The sequence below is a fragment of the Vipera berus genome (assembly GCF_964194415.1).
Source record: "Vipera berus genome assembly, chromosome: 4".
NCBI lineage: Eukaryota > Metazoa > Chordata > Lepidosauria > Squamata > Viperidae > Vipera > Vipera berus.
This window is the reverse complement of record NC_138206.1, coordinates 7,919,111-7,939,708: the sequence shown is the minus strand read 5'-3', so window position 1 is coordinate 7,939,708 and position 20,598 is coordinate 7,919,111. Positions and strand designations below refer to the sequence as shown.

General features: G+C 41.8%; 1 protein-coding gene across 7 annotated transcripts in view; it reads left to right on the top strand.

Annotated features, from left to right (window-relative positions):
• DLG2 (discs large MAGUK scaffold protein 2) overlaps positions 1 to 20,598 on the top strand; it is a gene marked incomplete at both ends in the record, with an annotated part of 1,167,883 nt that overhangs the window by 1,130,417 nt on the left and 16,868 nt on the right. For 4 of the 7 annotated variants that reach the window (XM_081327819.1, XM_081327818.1, XM_081327817.1 and 1 more), the window contains one exon: positions 8,020 to 8,065. In XM_081327819.1, coding sequence (XP_081183945.1) covers positions 8,020 to 8,065 — 46 coding nt within the window. Of the gene's footprint in view, positions 1 to 5,180; positions 5,281 to 8,019; positions 8,066 to 16,863; positions 16,906 to 20,598 lie in introns of all 7 variants that reach the window. The other 3 variants (XM_081327813.1, XM_081327815.1, XM_081327814.1) reach the window with 3 other exon arrangements.

The following is a 20,598-nucleotide window of genomic DNA, read 5'->3' as shown; positions in this document are numbered from 1 at the left end:
AGAAGAATAATTTGGGGTTCCACTTTGAGCCGGGGCTGCACAAGAACAGATCAAAATGAAATCCAGACAGCTGAGAGAAACAGGAGATTTACTTATGCCCCAAAGCAAAGAGATTTGCCTCTGGGGATAGCTACAGAGGAAAAGAGGGATGAAAGAGTTGATTTATAGGGAGACCGGTCCTTTGTGTGGGCTTGAGGGACATGCTGGTTCTAGTGTGTGACACTTGAGGGGCGTGGGGTGTATGTATACATTGACCCGGACAAGGGGTTGATCAAGTGACGTGGATCGAGACTCTTTCTTTGAGTTGTGAGCTTTAAAATCATGTTTACATTATGTTAATTCAGCTATGTGTGTTTGCTTGTGCGTGTTTGCAATTTGAAACAAGTGCCTTAATTCATTCTCATGTTTGCTGTGAGTTTAAAGGATTTTAAGTTAATCAATAACTTTGTTGGAGACTTGGGCTAGTTAACATACGTTTCCCGGGGTGGGATTCAGCCGGTTTGCACCAGTTCGGCGGAACCCGTCGCTAACTTTTTGTTGCCCAGGCCCAGAATGGACTTCCGGAAGCGGCATCCACCCAGAGAACCCGGTGGTTCCCCTATTTGAATCCCACCACTGTATGATTCCTTATACAACATTTCTAATACAGTTGTATACATTTATCAATTCTTCCCAACTGAATGCAGGCGAAATAGGCTGCAGGTGACTCAATGCATCCTTCCAATGTACGGAAGTGCTCTAGGCTCATGCGTTAGCTACTTCCGTACAGAGTGAGTGCGGTATCACAAAATCCTCCTCAGCCAGCGTTTGCAGCAGCTGACTCACCTAGTTAAGTGGAAGATTCATAAATAATGGAGGGAAAGAGATTTAAGCACCAATACCGCTATCCCCTAGCTTCGTTTGAAGATGGTGATAGACTGATATGAAGTTCTTCCCGGTGGAAGAGAATATTTGTAGCTGAGGGTTGAACTGTGGGGTCCTTGGTGCTCTGTGAGCTTGGCTGTTTTCAAAGCAGATGTTTCAATGCCCAACTAGTTAACATCATCAGTGCTTGGCCTGATGACGTTATCTAGCTGGGTAATGAAATATCTGCAAAAAAACAACCAAGCTCACAGACCATGAAGTGCACCTCACAAGTTCTTCCCATGGTCCATACGCCGTCAGAGGTTGACCACCCTAGTCTGTGCCAGATGCAGCTTTTGCATTTTGATAAGTGCAATTCCATGGAGAACATGTCAAACACATCCATCTTTCTTCACCTGGTGCCTTCTAGGTGCATCGAACGTCTGTGTCTACAATCTGCAGGCTACCTATGGTAGATCGTTCTTAATTTTTATCTGATAATTAATAGGTCCCTTCTGAATTGATAAATTCACATATTCCAGACCATAATCAGAAACATTACATGCAAACATTTCTGTGCCCACAACGTTCTAGATATACCTATTTTTTCCCCAAAGGAGTTCAAACAACTCACCATTCTGACCTTAAGCATTTAGATCAGGGGTCTTCAAACTTGGCCCTTTTATGACTTGTGGACTTCAACTCCCAGAATTCCTCAGCCAAGCGTGCCTGGTTGAGGAATTCTGGGAGTTGACGTCCACAAGTCATAAAAGGGCCAAGTTTGAAGACCCCCGGTTTAGACATTCAGACACTGGATGTGCTGTCCTAAGATACAGTAGTCCTCGACTTATAACAGTTCATTTAGTGACTGTTCAGAGTTACACCTTTGGGGGAAAAAGTGACATGACCATTTTTCACACTTATGACCATTGCGGCATCCCCATGATCGTGTGATCAAAATTTGTGACCATTTTTCACACTTATGACCATTGCGGCATCCCCATGATCGTGTGATCAAAATTTGGACACTTGGCAACTGAATCGTATTTATGATGCTTGCAGCGTCCCGTGGTCACGTAATCCCCTTTTACGACCTTCTGACAAGCAGAGTTAATGGAGAAGTCAAGTTCACTTCACAACTGCGTTACTAACCTAACAACTCCACTTAACAACTATGGCAAGAAAGGTTGTAAAATGGGACAAAATTCACTTAACGAATGTTTCGCTGAGCAAGGGAAATTTTGGGGTCAATTGTGGTCGTAAGTCGAGGACTACCTGTATAGACAGCAACAGAAACTTGCTGTCTTGTTTGGTAGGTACTGTTTTGATACTAAGGTGAGTGGAAGCCACAACAAATAACAGTATAAAATGATAATTGGGTTATCAGTTCGATATTGACAATCTGCTTGTACAGCAATCATGAAGCTTTTTTGAGCAGCTAGAAAGAAAAGATATTTAATTTGCCAGTTTTAGATCTCTTTTCTTTGAACATTTGGAAATCTGCCAATCTGGAAATCAAATCATGTCAGATCGGTTGTGGTTTAAGAAGTACCTCTGTCCTAATGAGAGTTCTGTTATGAGATGACATTGTTTAATTCTGGAAAGAAGTATCACGAATGAGAGAGAAAGAGAGAGAGAGAGAGAGAAACATAGACGCATGTTTTAATTTCTCTAGATTCAATAGGCCATTCTGTCAATATTATCACCCGCCAACCAGATTACATTTGAAAACCTTTTATGCCTATAATTTCTGACATCTGCCTTTATTTTTCATTTGCATGATTCATGGTTTGCATGATTTTATACATTACTTTTTGGCATGATGGTTATGTTGTTTTGGATCCAAGTGTTTACAGTCGTAATGGGGTGTTTGTAGTTTTTTATGTCTTATCATTTTTCTCCCTTTATGATTTTGCTTTTATTACTAAATTTTAAATATTCTTGGAGTGTAAAAGTGGCATGAAACTTTGGTGACCAAAATAAAGCACATGGAATCAAATTTGGAAGCAGGAATGGATGCTGCAGGTTTTTAAACAGTCTGTAAATCTATTAGGATTGTGAAATGATGGAAAAAAATATTTAATAGATCTGAATAAAGAAAGGAAAGTAGATTGAAATGCCATGATGAATATGTATATATTATATATTGTAGATATATGTCTCTTGAGAGATTATTTATTTATATATATATATATATATATATATATATATATATATATATATATATATATATATATATATATATAGAGAGAGAGAGAGAGAGAGAGAGAGAGAGAGAGAGAGAGAGAGAGAGAGAGAGAGAGAGAGAGAGAGAGAGAGGATAGATCCTACATAGTAGTAATAGTGTAGGATGGATGGAAGGCTGAGTCAATGTAATATTTCAGCCTGACTGTCCACTGCCAGGAGTTCGATCCTGACAGACTCAAGGTTGACTTAGTCTTTCATCCTTCCAGGTCAGTAAAATGAGGACCCAGATTGTTGGGGGCAAATGCTGACACAGTAAACCACTTAGAGAATGCTGTAAAGCACTATGCAGCGGTATATAAGTCTAAGTGATATTGCTATTGAGCTGGTCAGGATCGAACTCCTGGCTGTCAGTAGAGTTAGCCTGCAATACTGCAGTTTAACCACTGCACTATCAGGACTCAGCTTAACAAGGATAATTCTAACCAAGCTTAACAGGAGATGTGAATGCAGCTGCTATGTTTTTAACCTCATTAAGACTGTTTTCTGAACCCAGTCATAAGTTTGTAGTAGGGAAGTGCTTTCTTAGCAGAAGCATTCTCATCATGATGGAGAAAAAAATGGGAATGCCTCTTTTTTTAAAAAAAAAAAGAAAAGAAAAGAAAAAAAGAAAAAGTTTGCAGCTTTCAGATGTAACTGAATAAGAAAGAATCCCCACTGGCCGTAACTAACATAGCTAATGGTTCTTGATGATAAGAGTTTGACCCTATTTGAAGGACAACCAATGGTTGGAAACTGAACAAAGAGAGAAGCAACCTAGAATTAAGGAGAAACTTCCTGATGGTGAGGACAATCAACCAGTGGAACAGCTTGCCTCCAGAAATTGTGGGCGCTCCATCACTGGAGTGTTTTAAGAAGAGGCTAGACAGTCACTGGTCTGAGATGGTATAGGTTCTCCTGCTTAAGCAGGGGGCTGGACTAAAAGACCTCCAAGGTCCCTTCCATCTTCTGTTCTATTCTATTCTATTCTATTCTATTCTATTCTATTCTATTCTATTCTATTCTATTCTATTCTATTCTATTCTATTCTATTCTATTCTATTCTATTCTATTCTACTCTACTCTACTCTACTCTATTCTATTCTTCTTCTGGTTGAGACAGGACTTCTTCACGTCTTTTAAAATACATCCTTGTAGCTACATTAATATGCTCAATAACATACGTTGCTTCTGCGTAAGCATTATGAGTTCCAGTTGCATCTGTTTAATTTCTATATATATTTTTATGCAACGTGGAAGTAAACCTCAACGTTTTCATTAGGGTCAACTTCCAGATAGTCTCACAAAGAATTGGAGCCACTACCAATTAATCCGGGGATGACTTTCTTAGGGATCTCCTTCTATTTTGAACTACAGTTTCCACCGCCCTTGCAATCAGCCATGTTGAGTGAGACTGAGAGTTTAAACATCTGTTGAGCATCACATTTCCTACTTCCAGTTTTAGGAAACATTACAGATAGTCCTCGACTTACGACCACAAGTGAGCTCCACAATTTCTGCTGCTAAGCAAGACAGTCATTAAGTGAGTTTTGCTCATTTTTGTGACCTTTCTTGCCACAGTTATTAAGCGAATCGCTGCAGCTGTGAAGTTAAGTAACACAATTTGTTAAGTGAATTTGGCTTGATTTTGCTTATCAGAAGGTTGCAGAAGGGGATCACGTGACACCCCCCCACCCCACCCCCCAGGACACGGGAACCGTCCTAAATATGAACCCGTTGGCAAGCATCCAAATTTTGATCACAGGACCATGGGGATGCTGCAACAGTCGTAAGCCTGAGAAGCGGTCCTAAGTCGCTTTTTTTTCCAGTCCCGTTGTCACTTCAAATGGTCACTAAACAAACAGTTGTAAGTCAAGGACTACCTGTGCACTTCTACCGTGCAGAGATCTTAAACACCCTTGAAGGTCTCAACCACCTTTGACTCTTCCCCTCCTTTGTCTTCTTCTCAACGCTTCCCTTTGGAAGCCCAGAAATGAGATTGGATACGGTCACCACTGTTGTTTTCCGCTTTTACCAGCTAGTTGTTTTGTCAGCATGAGTGCGACAACCATTAGACGCCCTTGTTTTTCGGCCATGCCTCTTTTCCTTCACAGTCATTCAATGACAAGCGTAAAAAGAACTTCATCTTTTCACGAAAATTCCCATTCTACAAGAGCAAGGAGATGAGTGAGCAGGACACCAGTGACCCGGAACGTAAGTAAATGCTTAGAGACAACGTCACAGCGAAACACGTGGGTGACATTGCACGGCACCAAGGCATCCTTATACACCTAGGCAAGCCTAAGTCAGGTTCAGGAAAAGGTGAGGCATTACTACTATGATCAATGTATATAACAGTCTGGATTCCCTGCCGGGTGTACGGGAGGAGAGGGAAGCATAATTGATCTGTCGCTACTGCGTGAACGACTCAAAACATCTGTTTGGCCACCATTCCTTCCCTTGGTCCGTCTCAAATTTTGGTTAAGGGGAAAGCCACGTCTTTATAAAATGTTTTGGGGACCGGGGTTTCATAACTCTCCATCTTAGCCAGTGATCTAGGCAGTCCTCGATTTGCAACCATTCGTTTAGTGGCCGTTCAAGGATACAGCGGTGGTAAAAAAAAAAGGGGTCTTTGGTCTTCTCTGAGCTTGGTTGTTTTCACTGTCACCAATGATGTCATGAAACGTCCGCAAGAAAACAACCAAGCACAGAGAGCAGCACCAAGGACTCCTCATTTCAATTCTGAGCTACAAATATTCTCTTTTATTGGTACTGACAAAGGTGAGCAGCCTGGTGGCCTAAAGGTGGAGCTCCCACCTCACAGTCAGGAGGCTGTGAGTTGGGTCCTAGGGAGCAGCAGATATTTCTCTCTCTGGGCTGTGAGCTCCGTGTAGGTGTCAGGAAGGGCATCCAGCCAGTAAATGCTCAGCTTCATTCAGTCGCCTGGATTCCACCCCGAATTAAGGGATTAATTACAGCGTCGTTAAAAGGGGCAAAAATGGTGCTGAAAAAGATGACTTATGACCTGCCCTCACGCTTATGGCTATTGCAGCACCCCCATGATCACATGACCAAAACATGGGCATTTGGCAACCAGAATGTATTTTCAACAGTTGCAGCGTCTTCCCCACCAGCTCCCAAGAAGAGAGGCCAGTGGGGGAAGCCAGATCCATTTAATATCTACTCGAGACATTTAACAACCACAGCAGTTTGCTTAACAACCATGGCCAAAAAAAAGGTTGTAAAATTGAGTATGATTCACTTAACAACTTAGCGGCGGAATTTCTGATCTCAGTTGTGATGATAAGGCGAGGACCACCTGCACTCCTTGGTGAATTGTGTCCCATGAGTTCGCACTCAAATATTTACGGCTTTGACTGATCTTAGCTTGGCAGCTCAGTCTATTGAACTGGAAGGATCTTCATAATGAGATGGCTTGGACTAGTTCCCAGCTATTTAGGGGAAAAAAGGGGGGGGAGTGTCTTATCTGTGAAAATCAGATATCTGATTGAAGTTTTTCCACTTTGGCGCTTCAGGGAATGCAGCCAAAGTGGGAAATCGAGATGCAAGTAATTTCCAAGCCATATACCAAAAGGAAAGAGAGAGAGAATGAGTCTCCAGTGGATTGAATATCTTCTAATGGGCACTTAGGGGCATTTAGGGAGTGCCATGGCTTAGTAATTCAAGGTGCTGAGCTTGTCAGCTGGAAAGCAGATGGCCTGGGGTTTGAGACCCAAGCGCTGTGCAATGGGGCGAGCTCCGTTACTGTTCCAGCTTCTCTCCACCTAGCAGAGGGGCAGGCAACCTTGGCTCTTTTATGACTTGAACTCCCAGAATTCCTGAGCCAGCCATGCTGAGGGGAAAGAGAGAGGTTTCCAAGCTGAGCCATGCTGGCTCAAGGAATTCTGGGAGTTGAAGTCCACAAGTCATAAAAGAGCCAAGGTTGCCTACCCCTGGCCTAGCAGTTTGAAAGCATGCAAACGCGAGTAGATTAATAGGTACCACTTCAGTGGGAAGGTCACAGCATTCTGTGTACCTTTAGCATATAGCCACGCTGGCCACACGATGATGGAAATGTCAATCAATGGTGGTAAGTAGAGACCTACCCGTATAATGCTATCACACATATCCAAGCTTCCTTTAAAAAAAAGCAGGCATAAGGATTATATGTTCTCAAACTTCCACAGCTCCATTTATATGAGATAATGTGACATAAAATGAATGCTGGCCAGGTTCCTGATGACCTCCCACATGGTCTTCAACACCAAGCCGATGCCAGCTGTATTCTATTCTGCTAGTCCAAACAGCTTCAGTTTGTCCAATTTCTGAGACCACAGGTAGTCCTCAACTCACAACCACAATCGAGCCCAAAATTTCCGCTGCTAAGCAAGACAGTTGTTAAGTGAGTTTTGCCCCATTTTGCAGCCTTTCTTGCCACCGTTGTTAACTGAATCACTGCAGTGGTTAAGGTAGTAGCCCGGTTGTGGCTTCCCCCATTGACTTTGCTTGTCAGAAGGTCACAAAAGGTGATCACGTGACCCCGGGGACACTGCAACTATCATAAATATGAGCCAGTTGCCAAGTGTCTGATTTTTGATCCTATGACCGTGAGGATGCTTCAATGGTCATAAGTGTGAAAACCAGTCATAAATCACTTTTTCCAGTGCCGTTGTAACTTCGGTCACTAAACAAAAGGTTGTAAGTCAAGGACTGCCTGCGTTTCTTTGTCTAAAGAGAGTATTTTGTTTTCTCACTTTAACTGCACCTCTTGGGCTTCGGTGAAAGTCTTTGAATCGGGAGATTAAGCCTTATTTTTCTCCAAACGCGGGAATCCAGATTGGATTATCTGCATGGTCTGTCATGGTAGTATCCATTTCAACTGCACTGACCTGTTCCTTCCTCTTCTGCGGCTGTTCTTTCCTTTCATTGCTCTCTCCGGGGACTGCCGTGCAGGACTTCCCCGGATTAGGGGACGACGGTTATGGGACAAAGACTCTGAGTAAGTTCCCAGGAATGGTCACTTATAACCCTTTCTTTGGAAATAACTTTCTTTTTCATTTCATTTCTATTTTTTTTCTTACTTTTAAAGTTTGGCTTTTTTTTCTTCCTAAAGAACCTTCTCCTTCTCCTTCTAAGCATGCACAAGATTAGATTTTACTTTTGGTCCCCAGCTTTGAATGCATTGGGGTGGGGGAGAGTTTTCATCTTATTTTGTGTTCTGCATGACTACATTAATAGCATATAGCATATGCAATGGGTATGTCGATCTCTGCCAATAATGAACTTTGTTTCCAGTATAATGCATTTTATGACCATGGATTTTTTTTTAAAAAAAAAGATCTGTACTTTTTAAAAACAAGCTTAGGATTCTTGAAAAGTTGAAAAACAGGTCCCCAGTCAGAAAATACTAGATAATAAAGAAGCTGTCCAAAAGGTGACATCCAAGATGGACAGTAGGGAATAAGGTTGATGAAGAAGAAGCTGCCCAAAGGATGACTTATCCAAGATGGATAGTAGGATGCAAAGTTGATGATGAAGAAGCTGCCCAAAGTATGACTTATACAAGATGGATAGTAGGATGTAAAGTTGATGATGAAGAAGCTGCCCAAAAGATGACTTATCCAAGATCGATAGTAGGATGTAAAGTTGATGATGAAGAAGCTGCCCAAAGGATGACTTATACAAGATGGATAGTAGGATGTAAAGTTGATGATGAAGAAGCTGCCCAAAAGATGACTTATCCAAAATAGACAGTAGAAAGTAAGTTTGATGATGAAGCTGCCCAAAAGATGACTAATCCAAGATGGTCAGTAGAGACTAAGGTTGATGATGAAGAAGCTGCCCAAAAGATGACTTATTCAAGATAAGAGCTATTGTAAGGTAGAAAAGTGGGATACAAATACTTTGATTCAGTAACAAAGAGGTAATAAATAGAGGTATCAGTTATTTCCTTTTCTCTCTCATTTTCCTTCTTACATAAGGGGACCATGAACAGTAAATGAGACAGTATATAATCAACAGGATAGTGCTAATTTTCAGTGTAGGTATCACTTCCTGCCTTTCCATCACATACACAGGCTAAAATGATGTCAGAAGATTTATCCTTAGAATACTTATTCTAGGACTTGTTCTAGAATTTCACGCTGAGATGATGCAAAAGACATTGCTAGCCTTGCCCGTTATGCACTCTGAAGATTCCAGCAGTTTTGGGGCAAAAGACAAGACACTGGACAAAAATCTCCCAGAATGCAAATCACTCTTTTGAAGACTTGCTAAGCTCAGTTGTCACAATCCAAAGTGGCATCAAGGTGGCACTTCAGCGTAAGTTCCTCAGGTTTCTTTTCAGATCAAAGAGTTGGAGATGGTTAATGTTCTTTCTTCTCAACTTTTCTCTACATTCTTCTTTCCACCAGCTTAACAGAAACATTTTTATTAATAATTTTAGCAGATTGTGATTTCGCCTTTTTTTGCAGCAGAAATCAGATCTGAAAGTGTTCCCCTTTAGGGCTGATAATGTTTCATGTTAGTGAATCAAACGTTTGACTTCCACCCCCCGCCCCAACAAAGAGAGATTATAAAGTTATAAAGCCAGTCAAATCCTAGGCAGAAAATATATTCAATATATTCTTATGGCATTTTCCTTGCATCTGAGCCTAGGATACCACAGTTACTCTGAATGTTGGTTAGTTAAGTCCTTTAAAAAAATCTTTGGCTAAAATCAGAAGTTTAGAAATGCACTATTAGTTCTTGGGAAGAAATCTTTGCTTCTAGATTACTGGTTTTCAAACTGTGTCATGGTTCAAAATGATTTCAGGCAAACAAACTCTCTTGTCAGTAGCGATTTCATGTTGCAAAGTGCAATCGTGGATAAACGTTGATCATATTTAAAGTAACCTTCTCAAAGCGGCTACCTTGCAGATGTCCTAGAACAGGGGTCACCAACCTCCGGTCTGTGGACCGGTACCGGGCCGCAGCATGCCAGCAACCGGTCCCCAAAAACAAGCAAAGCCCCATCTGTGGGATGCAGGCAGCACACAAAACCACGTACTCTCAGGTCTGTGGGAAAAACTTTCTCCACAGAACCGGTCCCTGGTGCCCAAAAGGTTGGGGACCTCTGTCCCAGAACACAACCGGTGTCATTTCCATCCAACACAGCATTGCTGGAGGTGCAGGATAAGAGCTGCAGCCTTACGCAGCTGAAGGGTATCTCATCCAGCATGACAGTTTCATTGAACATCTGCTCAAAATTCTGAAGAAACAATGTCCTCTAGACTGAACAGGGATCTTCAAACGTGGCCCTTTTATGACTTGTGGACTTCAACTTGTGGACTTCAACTCCCAGAATTCCTCAGCAGAGAATTCCTAGAGCAGCCATGTCAAACTCGTATCGTGGCAATGTGGTGGGTGCGGCTTCCGGATGATGCATCCGGCCCATGGGCCGGCAGTTTGACACCCCTGCTGTAGAACAAGGGTCTTCAAACTTGGCCCTTTTATGACTTGTGGACTTCAACTCCCAGAATTCCTCAGCCAGCGTGCCTGGCTGAGGAATTCTGGGAGTTGAAGTCCACAAGTCATAAAAGGGCCAAGCTTGAAGACCTTTGCTCTAGAGATCCTTTATCATTTTTGTTGCTCTTCTCGGCACTCTTTCTAGAGTCTCAACATCTTTTTTGTGTCATGGGGACCAGAACTGGATGCAGCATTCCAAGTGTTGTCTCACCAGTGCAGTATAAAGTGGTACTCTCACTTTACAAGATCTTGAAATTGTCACTCTCTTCTTGTGAGTTTCCTTAACTTTCTCTTCTTTAGGCTACTATATCGTTCTATATCAGTGAATTTCCCTTAAACTCGAACAAATCTCCAACGTTGGAGTCCCCCTGGATGTCACAGTAACATAGTTAGAAGGTACCTTGGAGGTCATCTAGTCCAACCCCCTGCTCAGGCAGGAGACCTTTACTATTTCTAACAAATGGCTGTCCAGAATCTTCTTAAAAGCCTCCAGTGATGGGGCACCTACAACCTCCGAAGGAAATTTGTTCCACTGGTTGATTGTTCTCCCGGTTAGGAATTTTCTCCAGAGTTCTAGTTGCTTCTCTCCCTTGATTAGTTTCCATCTATTGTTTCTTGTCTTGCCTTCAAGTGCTTTGGTAAATAAATTGACCCCCTCTTCCTTATGCCAGTCCTTCAAGAATTGGAATATTGCTATCATGTCACCCCGGTCCTTCTTTTCACTAGACTAGACATACCCAGTTCCTACAATCGTTCTTTGTGTGTTATGGCTTCCAGGCCCTTTGTTGCTCTTCTCTGAACTCTTTCCAAAAATCTCAACATCTTTTTGGCACTGGGGTGACCAAAACTGGATGCAGTATTCTAAGTGTGGTCTTACTAAGGCTTTGTAAAGAGGTACTAGAACTTTGTATGATCTTGATTCTATCTTTCCGTTAATGCAACCTAGTATTGCATTGGCTTTTATTGGCTGCTCAGTCGGTCAATCAGCCAGTTCCGATCAGCCAGTCAACCATGACCTGTGTCTGCTGTTCTACTCTATTTTTTTTTTCAACCAGAAAACATTTTGCATTTGCTGGCAATGAGCCTGCTCAGTCATCACTGGGCTGCTTTGATTAACCTCTCCTTCTAGAGTTCTTCCCATTAAAGATTTGACAAATTTCCAAAAGCTGTGGTGTTTCTGCTAAGCTTTCACATTTCACAAGGAATTGTATTTTAGCTATAAGCCTTGGCACTCAAACTAAGCAAAGATAGTTTTCTATCCAAGAATAGATGCAAACCCATCCAAGGAGAGCAATCCAGAAATAACCAAGTTTTTACAGCTAACTGAAAACTATATATAATAAACTGAATTCTTTTTTTTTTTATATTGATGTCAATATTCTTATATATGTTCAGTGCCTTGGGACCGTCATTATTTTTCAATAGCCATACAGGATAAGTAGAACAAGTAACAGGGAAGTCCTCGACTTACAATGATTCATTTAGTGACCATTCAAAGTTAAAATGGCACTGAAAAAAGCAATTATGACCATTTATTATGCTTACCACTGTTGAGCATCCCCAGGGTCACGTGATCAAAATTCAGAGGCTCAGCAACTGGCATGTATTTATGACAGTTGCAGTGTTCCCAGGGTGATGTGATCATGTTTTGCGACCTTCTGACAAGCGAAGTCAATGGAGAAGCTCAATTCCCTTAATGACTATATTACCAGCTTAACAACTGCAGTGATTCACTTAACAACCATGGCAAGAAAGGTTGTTAAATGGGGCAAAATTGGCCTTGCTGAGGAATAGAAATTTGGGGCTCAACTAACTTAACAACTACAGCGATTCCCTGAACAGCTGGAGCAAGGAAGATCGTAAAATGGGACAAAACCCGCTTAGTAATGGAAACTTTGGGCCCAATTATGGTCATAAAACGAGGACTACCTGTGTTTGCTTCTTTCAGAGTTTACTGATTCTTGCTCTTTTAATGATGATGATGATGATGATGATGATGATGATAACATAATAATAATAATAATAATAATAATAATAATAATAATAATAATAATAATAATAATAATAATAATAGAGTTGGAAGGGACCTTGGAGGTCATCTAGTCCAACCCCCTGCTCAGGCAGGAAACCCTATACCATTTCAGACAAATGGCTGTCCAGTCTCTTCTTAAAAACTTGCAGTGTTGGAACATTCACCACTTCTGGAGGCAGGTTGTTCCACTGGTTAATTGTTCTAACTGTCAGGAAGTTTCTCCTCAGTTCTAGGTTGCTTCTCTCCTTGACTAGTTTCCACCTGTTGCTTCTTGTCTTACCTTCAGGTGCTCAAGAGAATAGATTGACCCTCTCTCTTCTTTCTGACAGCCTCTTAAGTACTAGAAGACTGCTATTATGTCACCCCTAGTCCATAATAATAATAATAATAATAATAATAATAATAATAATAATAATAATAATAATAATAATAATAATAATAATAATAATAATAATAATAATAATAATAATAATAATAATGTTGGAACGGACCTTGGAGGTCATCTAGTCCAACCCCCTGCTCAGGCAGGAAACCCTATATACCATTTCAGACAAATGGCTGTCCAGTCTCTTCTTAAAAACTTCCAGTGTTGGAGCATTCACCACTTCTGGAGGCAGGTTGTTCCACTGGTTAATTGTTCTAACCATCAGGAAATTTCTCCTTAGTTCTAGGTTGCTTCTCTCCTTGACTAGTTTCCATCCGTTGCTTCTTGTCCTGCTTTCAGGTGCTTTGGAGCATAGCTTGACTCCCTCTTTTTTGTGGCAGCCCCGAGATAATAATGATGGACAAGCAGCCAATTTAAGCAAAACAAAATAACACCTAATGCTCCCACTGCACCACCTATTACTCTGAAAGCAGTTTTTAATTCTCAAAAATGTATGCTAGCCACATCCGATGCTTCTTTCTTGGTTTTCTTTTCTTGCTGACAATCAGTTAATCTCCTCTTTCCCTTATAAAGGCCGACACATTCTCTCTTGTGGAATTCAGACTTGGTAGATCAGTTCTGGAATTCTCCTACAAATGTCTTTATCAACATAATAATCCATGTAAGAGTCACAGCTAAAGAGAGCTGGTGAGCATCCATATCACTTTATGTGTAAACGTTTGATGAGCGTTTGAAGTTACAACGGCACTGGGAGTCACAAAGGGGGATCAAGGGATCCCGGGACACTGCAAGCATCATAAATATTCTGGTTATTTTGGTATTTATGGCCCTGTTCACCGTCCTGAGTCCTTCGGGAGAAGGGTGGTATACAAATTAAAAAATAAATAAATAAATAAATAAATAAATAAATAAATAAATAAATAAATAAATATGAGCCAGTTGCCAAGTGTCCAAATCTAGCAACCTAGAACTAAGGAGAAACTTCCTGACAGTGAGAACAATTCACCAGCGGAACAACCTGCCTCCAGAAGTGGTGAATGCTCCAACACTGGAAGTTTTTAAGAAGAGACTGGACAGCCATTTGTCTGAAATGGTATAGGGTTTCCTGTCTTAGCAGGGGGTTGGACTAGATGACCTCCAAGGTCCCTTCCAACTATTATTATTATTATTATTATTATTATTATTATTATTATTATTATTATTATTATTGGAAAAAATGACTTATGACAGTTTTTCTCACTTATGACTGTGGCAGCCTCCCCCTGGTCAGGTGATCGAAATTTGGACACGGGGCAACTGACTCATATTTATGACGGTCGCAGTGTCCCGGGGTCACGTGATCCCCTTTTTGCGACCTTCTGACAAGTAAAGTCAATGGAGAAGCCAGATTCGCTTAAGAACCATGTTACTAGCTTAACAACTGCTGTGATTCACTTAACAACCGTGGCAGGAAAGCTTGTTAAACGGGGCAAAATTGGCTTAGCAATTGCCTTGCTTGGCAATAGAAATGTTGGCGTCAGTTGTAGTCACAATCGGAGGGTTTACCTGTGGTCCTGCAGGACTAAATCAAACATTTTTAGAACAAGAAAATCACTTGGACTTTCCACTTTAAACCTCAGTAGGCCACCACACACACGCACGCACACACACACACACACACCTGCTAAACATGTTTCCACAGTGTCTGACCACCAACCTGGGAAATTAAAGCTGTTGCAATGGAAATATGTGAGATAAATGCAATCTGGGATAAGACAGATCCCTATGAATTTCAGAATCAGAATAGAACTGGAAGGGACCTTGGAGGTCTTCTAGTCCAACCCCCTGCTCAAGCAGGGGACCCTATACCATCTCTAACAAGTGGCTGTCCAGTCTCTTCTTAAAAACCTCCAGTGATGAAGCACCCAATACTTCTGGTGGCAAGCTGTTCCACTGGTTAATTCTCCTCACTGTTAGGAAGTTTCTCCTTGATTCCAGGTTGCTTCTCTCCTTGATTAGTTTCCATCCATTGTTTCTTGCCTTGCCTTCTGGTGCTTCAGAAATTTAATAGAATAGAGTTTGTGATTCACCATGAAACGTAAGCAGTTTTTACACACACACACACACACACACACACACACCGAGCTATTTCTAAATTAAGTGGAGAAGCTAAAGAAAAATTGTCCAGCTGTAATATTGCAACGTCTCTCCACACGTGAAACTTTTGTGTACGGGTAGCCCTTGACATCCAACCACAATGGAGTTCCGCATTTCTGTTGCTAAGCAAGACAGTTGTTAAGTGAGTTGTCCCGTTTTAAGTCCTTTCGTGCCAAAGTTGCTAAGGGAATCACTGCAGTTAAGTTAGTAACACGGTTGTTAAGTGAATCTGGCTTCCCCACTGACTTTGCTTGTCAGAATGTCGCAAAAGGAGGATTACATGATCAACTGTCATAAATATGAGCCAGTTCCCAAGCATCCGAGTGACCCTGGGGATGCTGCAACGGTCATAAGTGCAAAAAATGGTCATGTCCCTTTTTTCCCCCACTGTCGTTGTAACTTTGAACTGTCACAAACCGAAAAGTTGTAATTCAAGGACTACCTGTACATTGTATAATATCCAAGTCCCATCTAGATAACAATACAGCTTTGGCCACTATTGCTACTTACAATACCGATAATGATAACAAAACAGATACTGCCATGTCCACTATCCAGTGGACTGGCAGAAGCAAGCAAAGGTAAGCACCTATATAATTATCATAGGCTCCGTAGGTGCAATCCCAAAACATCTGGAGCACCACCTGAACGCCATCAACGGCATTGAGAAATTCGCCATCAGTCAGTTGCAAAAGGCAGCCTTACTAAGAACGGCTTCCATCCTGCGACGAGATCTGCAACACCATCACACCTCCACAAATGCCTATCCCGGGTCCTTGGGAAGGATTCGATAGGTAGATCAAGATGCCAAACCCAGTCTGAACATCTGGCTGACTGTGCGACAAACAGCAACAACAACAACAATAATGATGGTGATGATGATGATGATTAATTTTTAGGAGGCGACCAATGAAAGAAGAATAGTGGTGGGTCAGGAAAGAGTTAATTGCCCCCTCTACATTGCTTTTCCTGTGTCACCCCCTCCTCACAATACTTCGCCAAGGGTAAGAGCCTTGGTGGAGCAGTGGGCTGATGCCTCCTTAAGTAACACCAGCTGCCTGCAATTAGTGCAGGTTCGCATCCCACCAGGCTCAAGGTTGACTCAGCCTTCCATCCTTCTGAGGTAGGTAAAATGAGGACCCAGATTGTTGGGGGCAATTAAGCTGACTTTGTAATAATGCCGCTTGGGGTTTGTGTGAAAGCCCTAATAAGCAGGCATATACATAGAATGAAGGCTACTGCTAAGCTTGTAAGCCGCCCTGAGTCTTCGGAGAAGGGCGGGATATAAATGGAATAAAAATAAAAATAAAAAATAATTGTGCATGTACTTTCATGGAAGAGGTAGTTAGCCCCATAATTTCACTTGCAAAAGCCTGTATGCCTCGTACAGTATGAGTCACGTCACTTGGCTGATGTTCCTCTGTTGCTCCTCACCCTTCGGAAACATTTAAGAAATGTTTACGAAACAAAGCCTTTGCAAAGACATCACTAACACTTCCTTTGGCTGCTGCTATTTGAGAGACCTCACCGGCACCTAACCCTACAGCCCTTTCTCGGCGTATCCACACGTGGTAATGCCTTGGGACATCGTAGCCAAGTTTCTCGGAAACTCTTTGGCTGACCTACCGCACCGTTCCCTCGATTCTTACTTTGCATGCCAGTTGCATGACCGGGATGATATGCTTTGACATTCTGCTGCTGAACTATCTCCTTTTAATTTGCTGTCCTGTTCTTGCAGAACATCTCCCTTCTAATGCCAGCGATAGCGAAAGTAGCTACAGTAAGTTATGGCATTTTCTTGGGCTCTTTTACTTTGGCTTGCCTCTTTAAGATTCGATTTCTTTTCCTTCCTTTCCTCCTCTCCTGGGTTCCTCTGCTTTCATTTTTGCTTTTCAGATTTTAAAAAGATTGTGTGGAAGTGTCAGAAGGTTTATTTATAACGGGCTGCGAATGCACCTCTGAAATGGACCTGGTTTCCTTGGTTGAAAATTAATGGAGTTTTACAATTTAGGTCTAGCAATCAATGTCTGAGCATCGTCTTTCAAGAAAATGGAGCAAAGCGTTATTAGCAATGATACTTGCGGGGAGTGAGCGGAGTCTGTTTGAACAAAAAGTTCTGTATGCCTTGATGCATTGGAGGAGGCAAAATTGTAGGAGGTAGCCTTCAAAATCTCCTCCTTTGGAATGCTGAGCATCATACATGGTTCCTGAGTTAAAAGCAAAGCATTTTATTGACTAGGATTGAATCTATCGGAGCAAACGTATGAGAATTTATGTATTTATTTGTATCCTGCCTTTATTATTTTTGCAAATAACTCAAGATGGCAAACTTACCAGAACATGTTCTTCCTTCTATTTTCCCCACAACAACAACACTGGGAGGTGAGTTGGGAAGAGAGAGTGACTAGCCCATGGGTAGGCAACCTTGGCTCTTTTATGACTCGTGAACTTCAACTCCCAGAATTCTGGCTCAGGAATTCTGGGAGTTGAAGTCCACGAGTCATAAAAGAGCCAAGGTTGCCTAGCCCTGGACTAGCCCAAGCTGGCTTTCAGGCCTGAGGCGGAACTAGAACTCACAGTGTCTCCTGGTGATTGGCCAAGTTCACCCAGCTGGCTTTCATGTCTAAGGCGGGACTAGAACTCACAGTGTCTCCTGGCAATTGGCCAAGTTCGCCCATCTGTCTTTCAGGCCTAAGGCGGGACTAGAACTCACAGTGTCACCTGGCGATTGGCCAAGTTCGCCCATCTGTCTTTCAGGCCTAAGGCGGGACTAGAACTCACAGTGTCTCCTGGTGATTGGCCAAGTTCGCCCATCTGTCTTTCAGGCCTAAGGTGGGACTAGAACTCACAGTGTCTCCTGGCGATTGGCCAAGTTCGCCCATCTGTCTTTCAGGCCTAAGGCGGGACTGGAACTCACAATGTCTCCTGGCGATTGGCCAGGTTCGCCCATCTGACTTTCATACCTAAAGTGGGATTAGAACTCACAGTCTCCCACTTTCTAGACTAATGCTTTCACCATGAAACCAAACTGGATCTATGGAATCTGACTTCCCCATTCATTTGGCATGTTTGAACAAGTTGGAGACTCTCCGTACAATATTTAAAATGTAATTTCTGATCGGTGGAACAAGTTTGGACACACCTGCTCAGCTAAATGCGTTACTCAATATTCCACCTTTTTTTTAAAAAAAAAAAAAGGTCAAGCCATTTCCCCAGAGGAAGCAAACACATTATTTGGCTATTTTTTTAAAAAAAGCAATGAATCTTCCAACACCTTAAAAAGGAGAAAATTGGATGCCTCCACCATCCTTTTGAAATGAACAAGACTTGCCCAACCAATGAACAGCATGCAAAAAAAAAAAGGACAGAACTTTCTCATTTCCAGTTCTTCTCCGTTGCTTGGTTTATTTGCATGGAATGATATGCACAACGCAGTGAACATCAGTGGTTTGTGGATTCCTGCCTTGGCTTTGCATAATTGCTCGCTCAATTGGTCACGATGGCGAAAACCAACCAAATGGCATGCACATCAACATGAAGTGTGGTGTAGGTGCCTGGTTCTGCATTTCAGATGAAAACAAAACATGTTCCTTAACATACAGCAGGTTTATTATTATTATTATTATTTTGAAATGCTGCTTTTTTTCTGCAGCTGATCTCACCATTTCATAAGCTTCGGCTGGAATAGAATTTCCCTGGCTGCAATTTTTGCTTACCGGTTGCCTTTGATTTCAATATTAACCCTTCACAACTGTTTATACTTCGTCTTAAATCTGGCTCTGGGCAGTGGTGGGATTCAAACAGGTGAACAACCGGTTCTCTGTGTGGATGCTGTTTCCGGAAGTCCATTCTGGGCCTGGGCCACAAAAAATTAGCTACCGGTTCTGCCGAAGTGGTGCAAACCGGCTGAATCCCACCACTCTATCTATCTATCTATCTATCTATCTATCTATCTATCTATCTATTTATCTATCTATCTATCTGTCTATCTATCTAATCTTCTGTCCATCCATCCATCCATCCATCCATCCATCCATCCATCCATCCATCTATCTATCTATCTATCTATCTATCTATCTATCTATCTATCTATCTATCTATCTATCTAATCTTCTGTCCATCCATCCATCCATCCATCCATCCATCCATCCATCCATCCATCCATCCATCTATCTATCTATCTATCTATCTATCTATCTATCTATCTATCTATCTATCTATCTATCTATCTATCTATCTATCTATCTATCTATCTAATCTGTCTGTCCATCCATCCATCCATCTATCTGTCTGTCTGTCTGTCTGTCTGTCTATCTATCTATCTATCTATCTATCTATCTATCTATCTATCTATCTATCTATCTATCTATCTATCTAATCTTCTGTCCGTCCATCCATTCATCCATCCATCTATCTATCTAATCTATCTGTTTGTCTGTCTGTCTATCTATCTATCTATCTATCTATCTATCTATCTATCTATCTATCTATCTATCTATCTATCTATATCTATCTATCTATCTATCTATCTATCCATCCAGTGGTGGGATTCAAATAGGTGAACCATCGGTTCTCTGTGTGGATGCCACTTCTGGAAGTTCATTCTGGGCCTGGGCCACAAAAAATTAGCTACCGGTTCTGCCGAAGTGGTGCAAACCGGCTGAATCCCACCACTCTATCTATCTATCTATCTATCTATCTATCTATCTATCTATCTGTCTGTCTGTCTGTCTGTCTGTCTGTCTGTCTGTCTATCTATCTGTCTATCTATCTAATCTTCTGTCCATCCATCCATCCATCCATCCGTCCGTCCATCCGTCCGTCCGTCCGTCCGTCCGTCCGTCCGTCCGTCCATCCATCCATCCATCCATCCATCTATCTATCTATCTATCTATCTATCTATCTATCTATCTATCTATCTATCTATCTATCTATCTATCTATCTATCTATCTATCTAATCTTCTGTCCGTCCATCCATCCATCCATCCATCCATCCATCCATCTATCTATCTAATCTATCTGTTTGTCTATCTATCTATCTATCTATCATCTATCTATCTATCTATCTATCTATCTATCTATCTATCTATCTATCTATCTATCTATCTATCTATCTATCTATCCATCCACTGGTGGGATTCAAATAGGTGAACCATCGGTTCTCTGTGTGGATGCCACTTCTGGAAGTCCATTCTGGGCCTGGGCCACAAAAAATTAGCTACCGGTTCTGCCGAAGTGGTGCGAACCGGCTGAATCCCACCCCTGGCTCTGGGTCATTTGACAGTGCCTTTAGAACAGCAGCATTCTCGTGCACGAAAGGGCTTTTTTAAAAAGGATTTAGATATAGCGGTGAGCTCAGGCCATGGAAAAGGCATGAAAAGATTTTTTATCTCAGATGACTATGCAGGTAATCCTCGACTTACGACCACAGCTGAGCCCAAAACTTCTGTTGCTAAGCAAGACAGTTGTTAA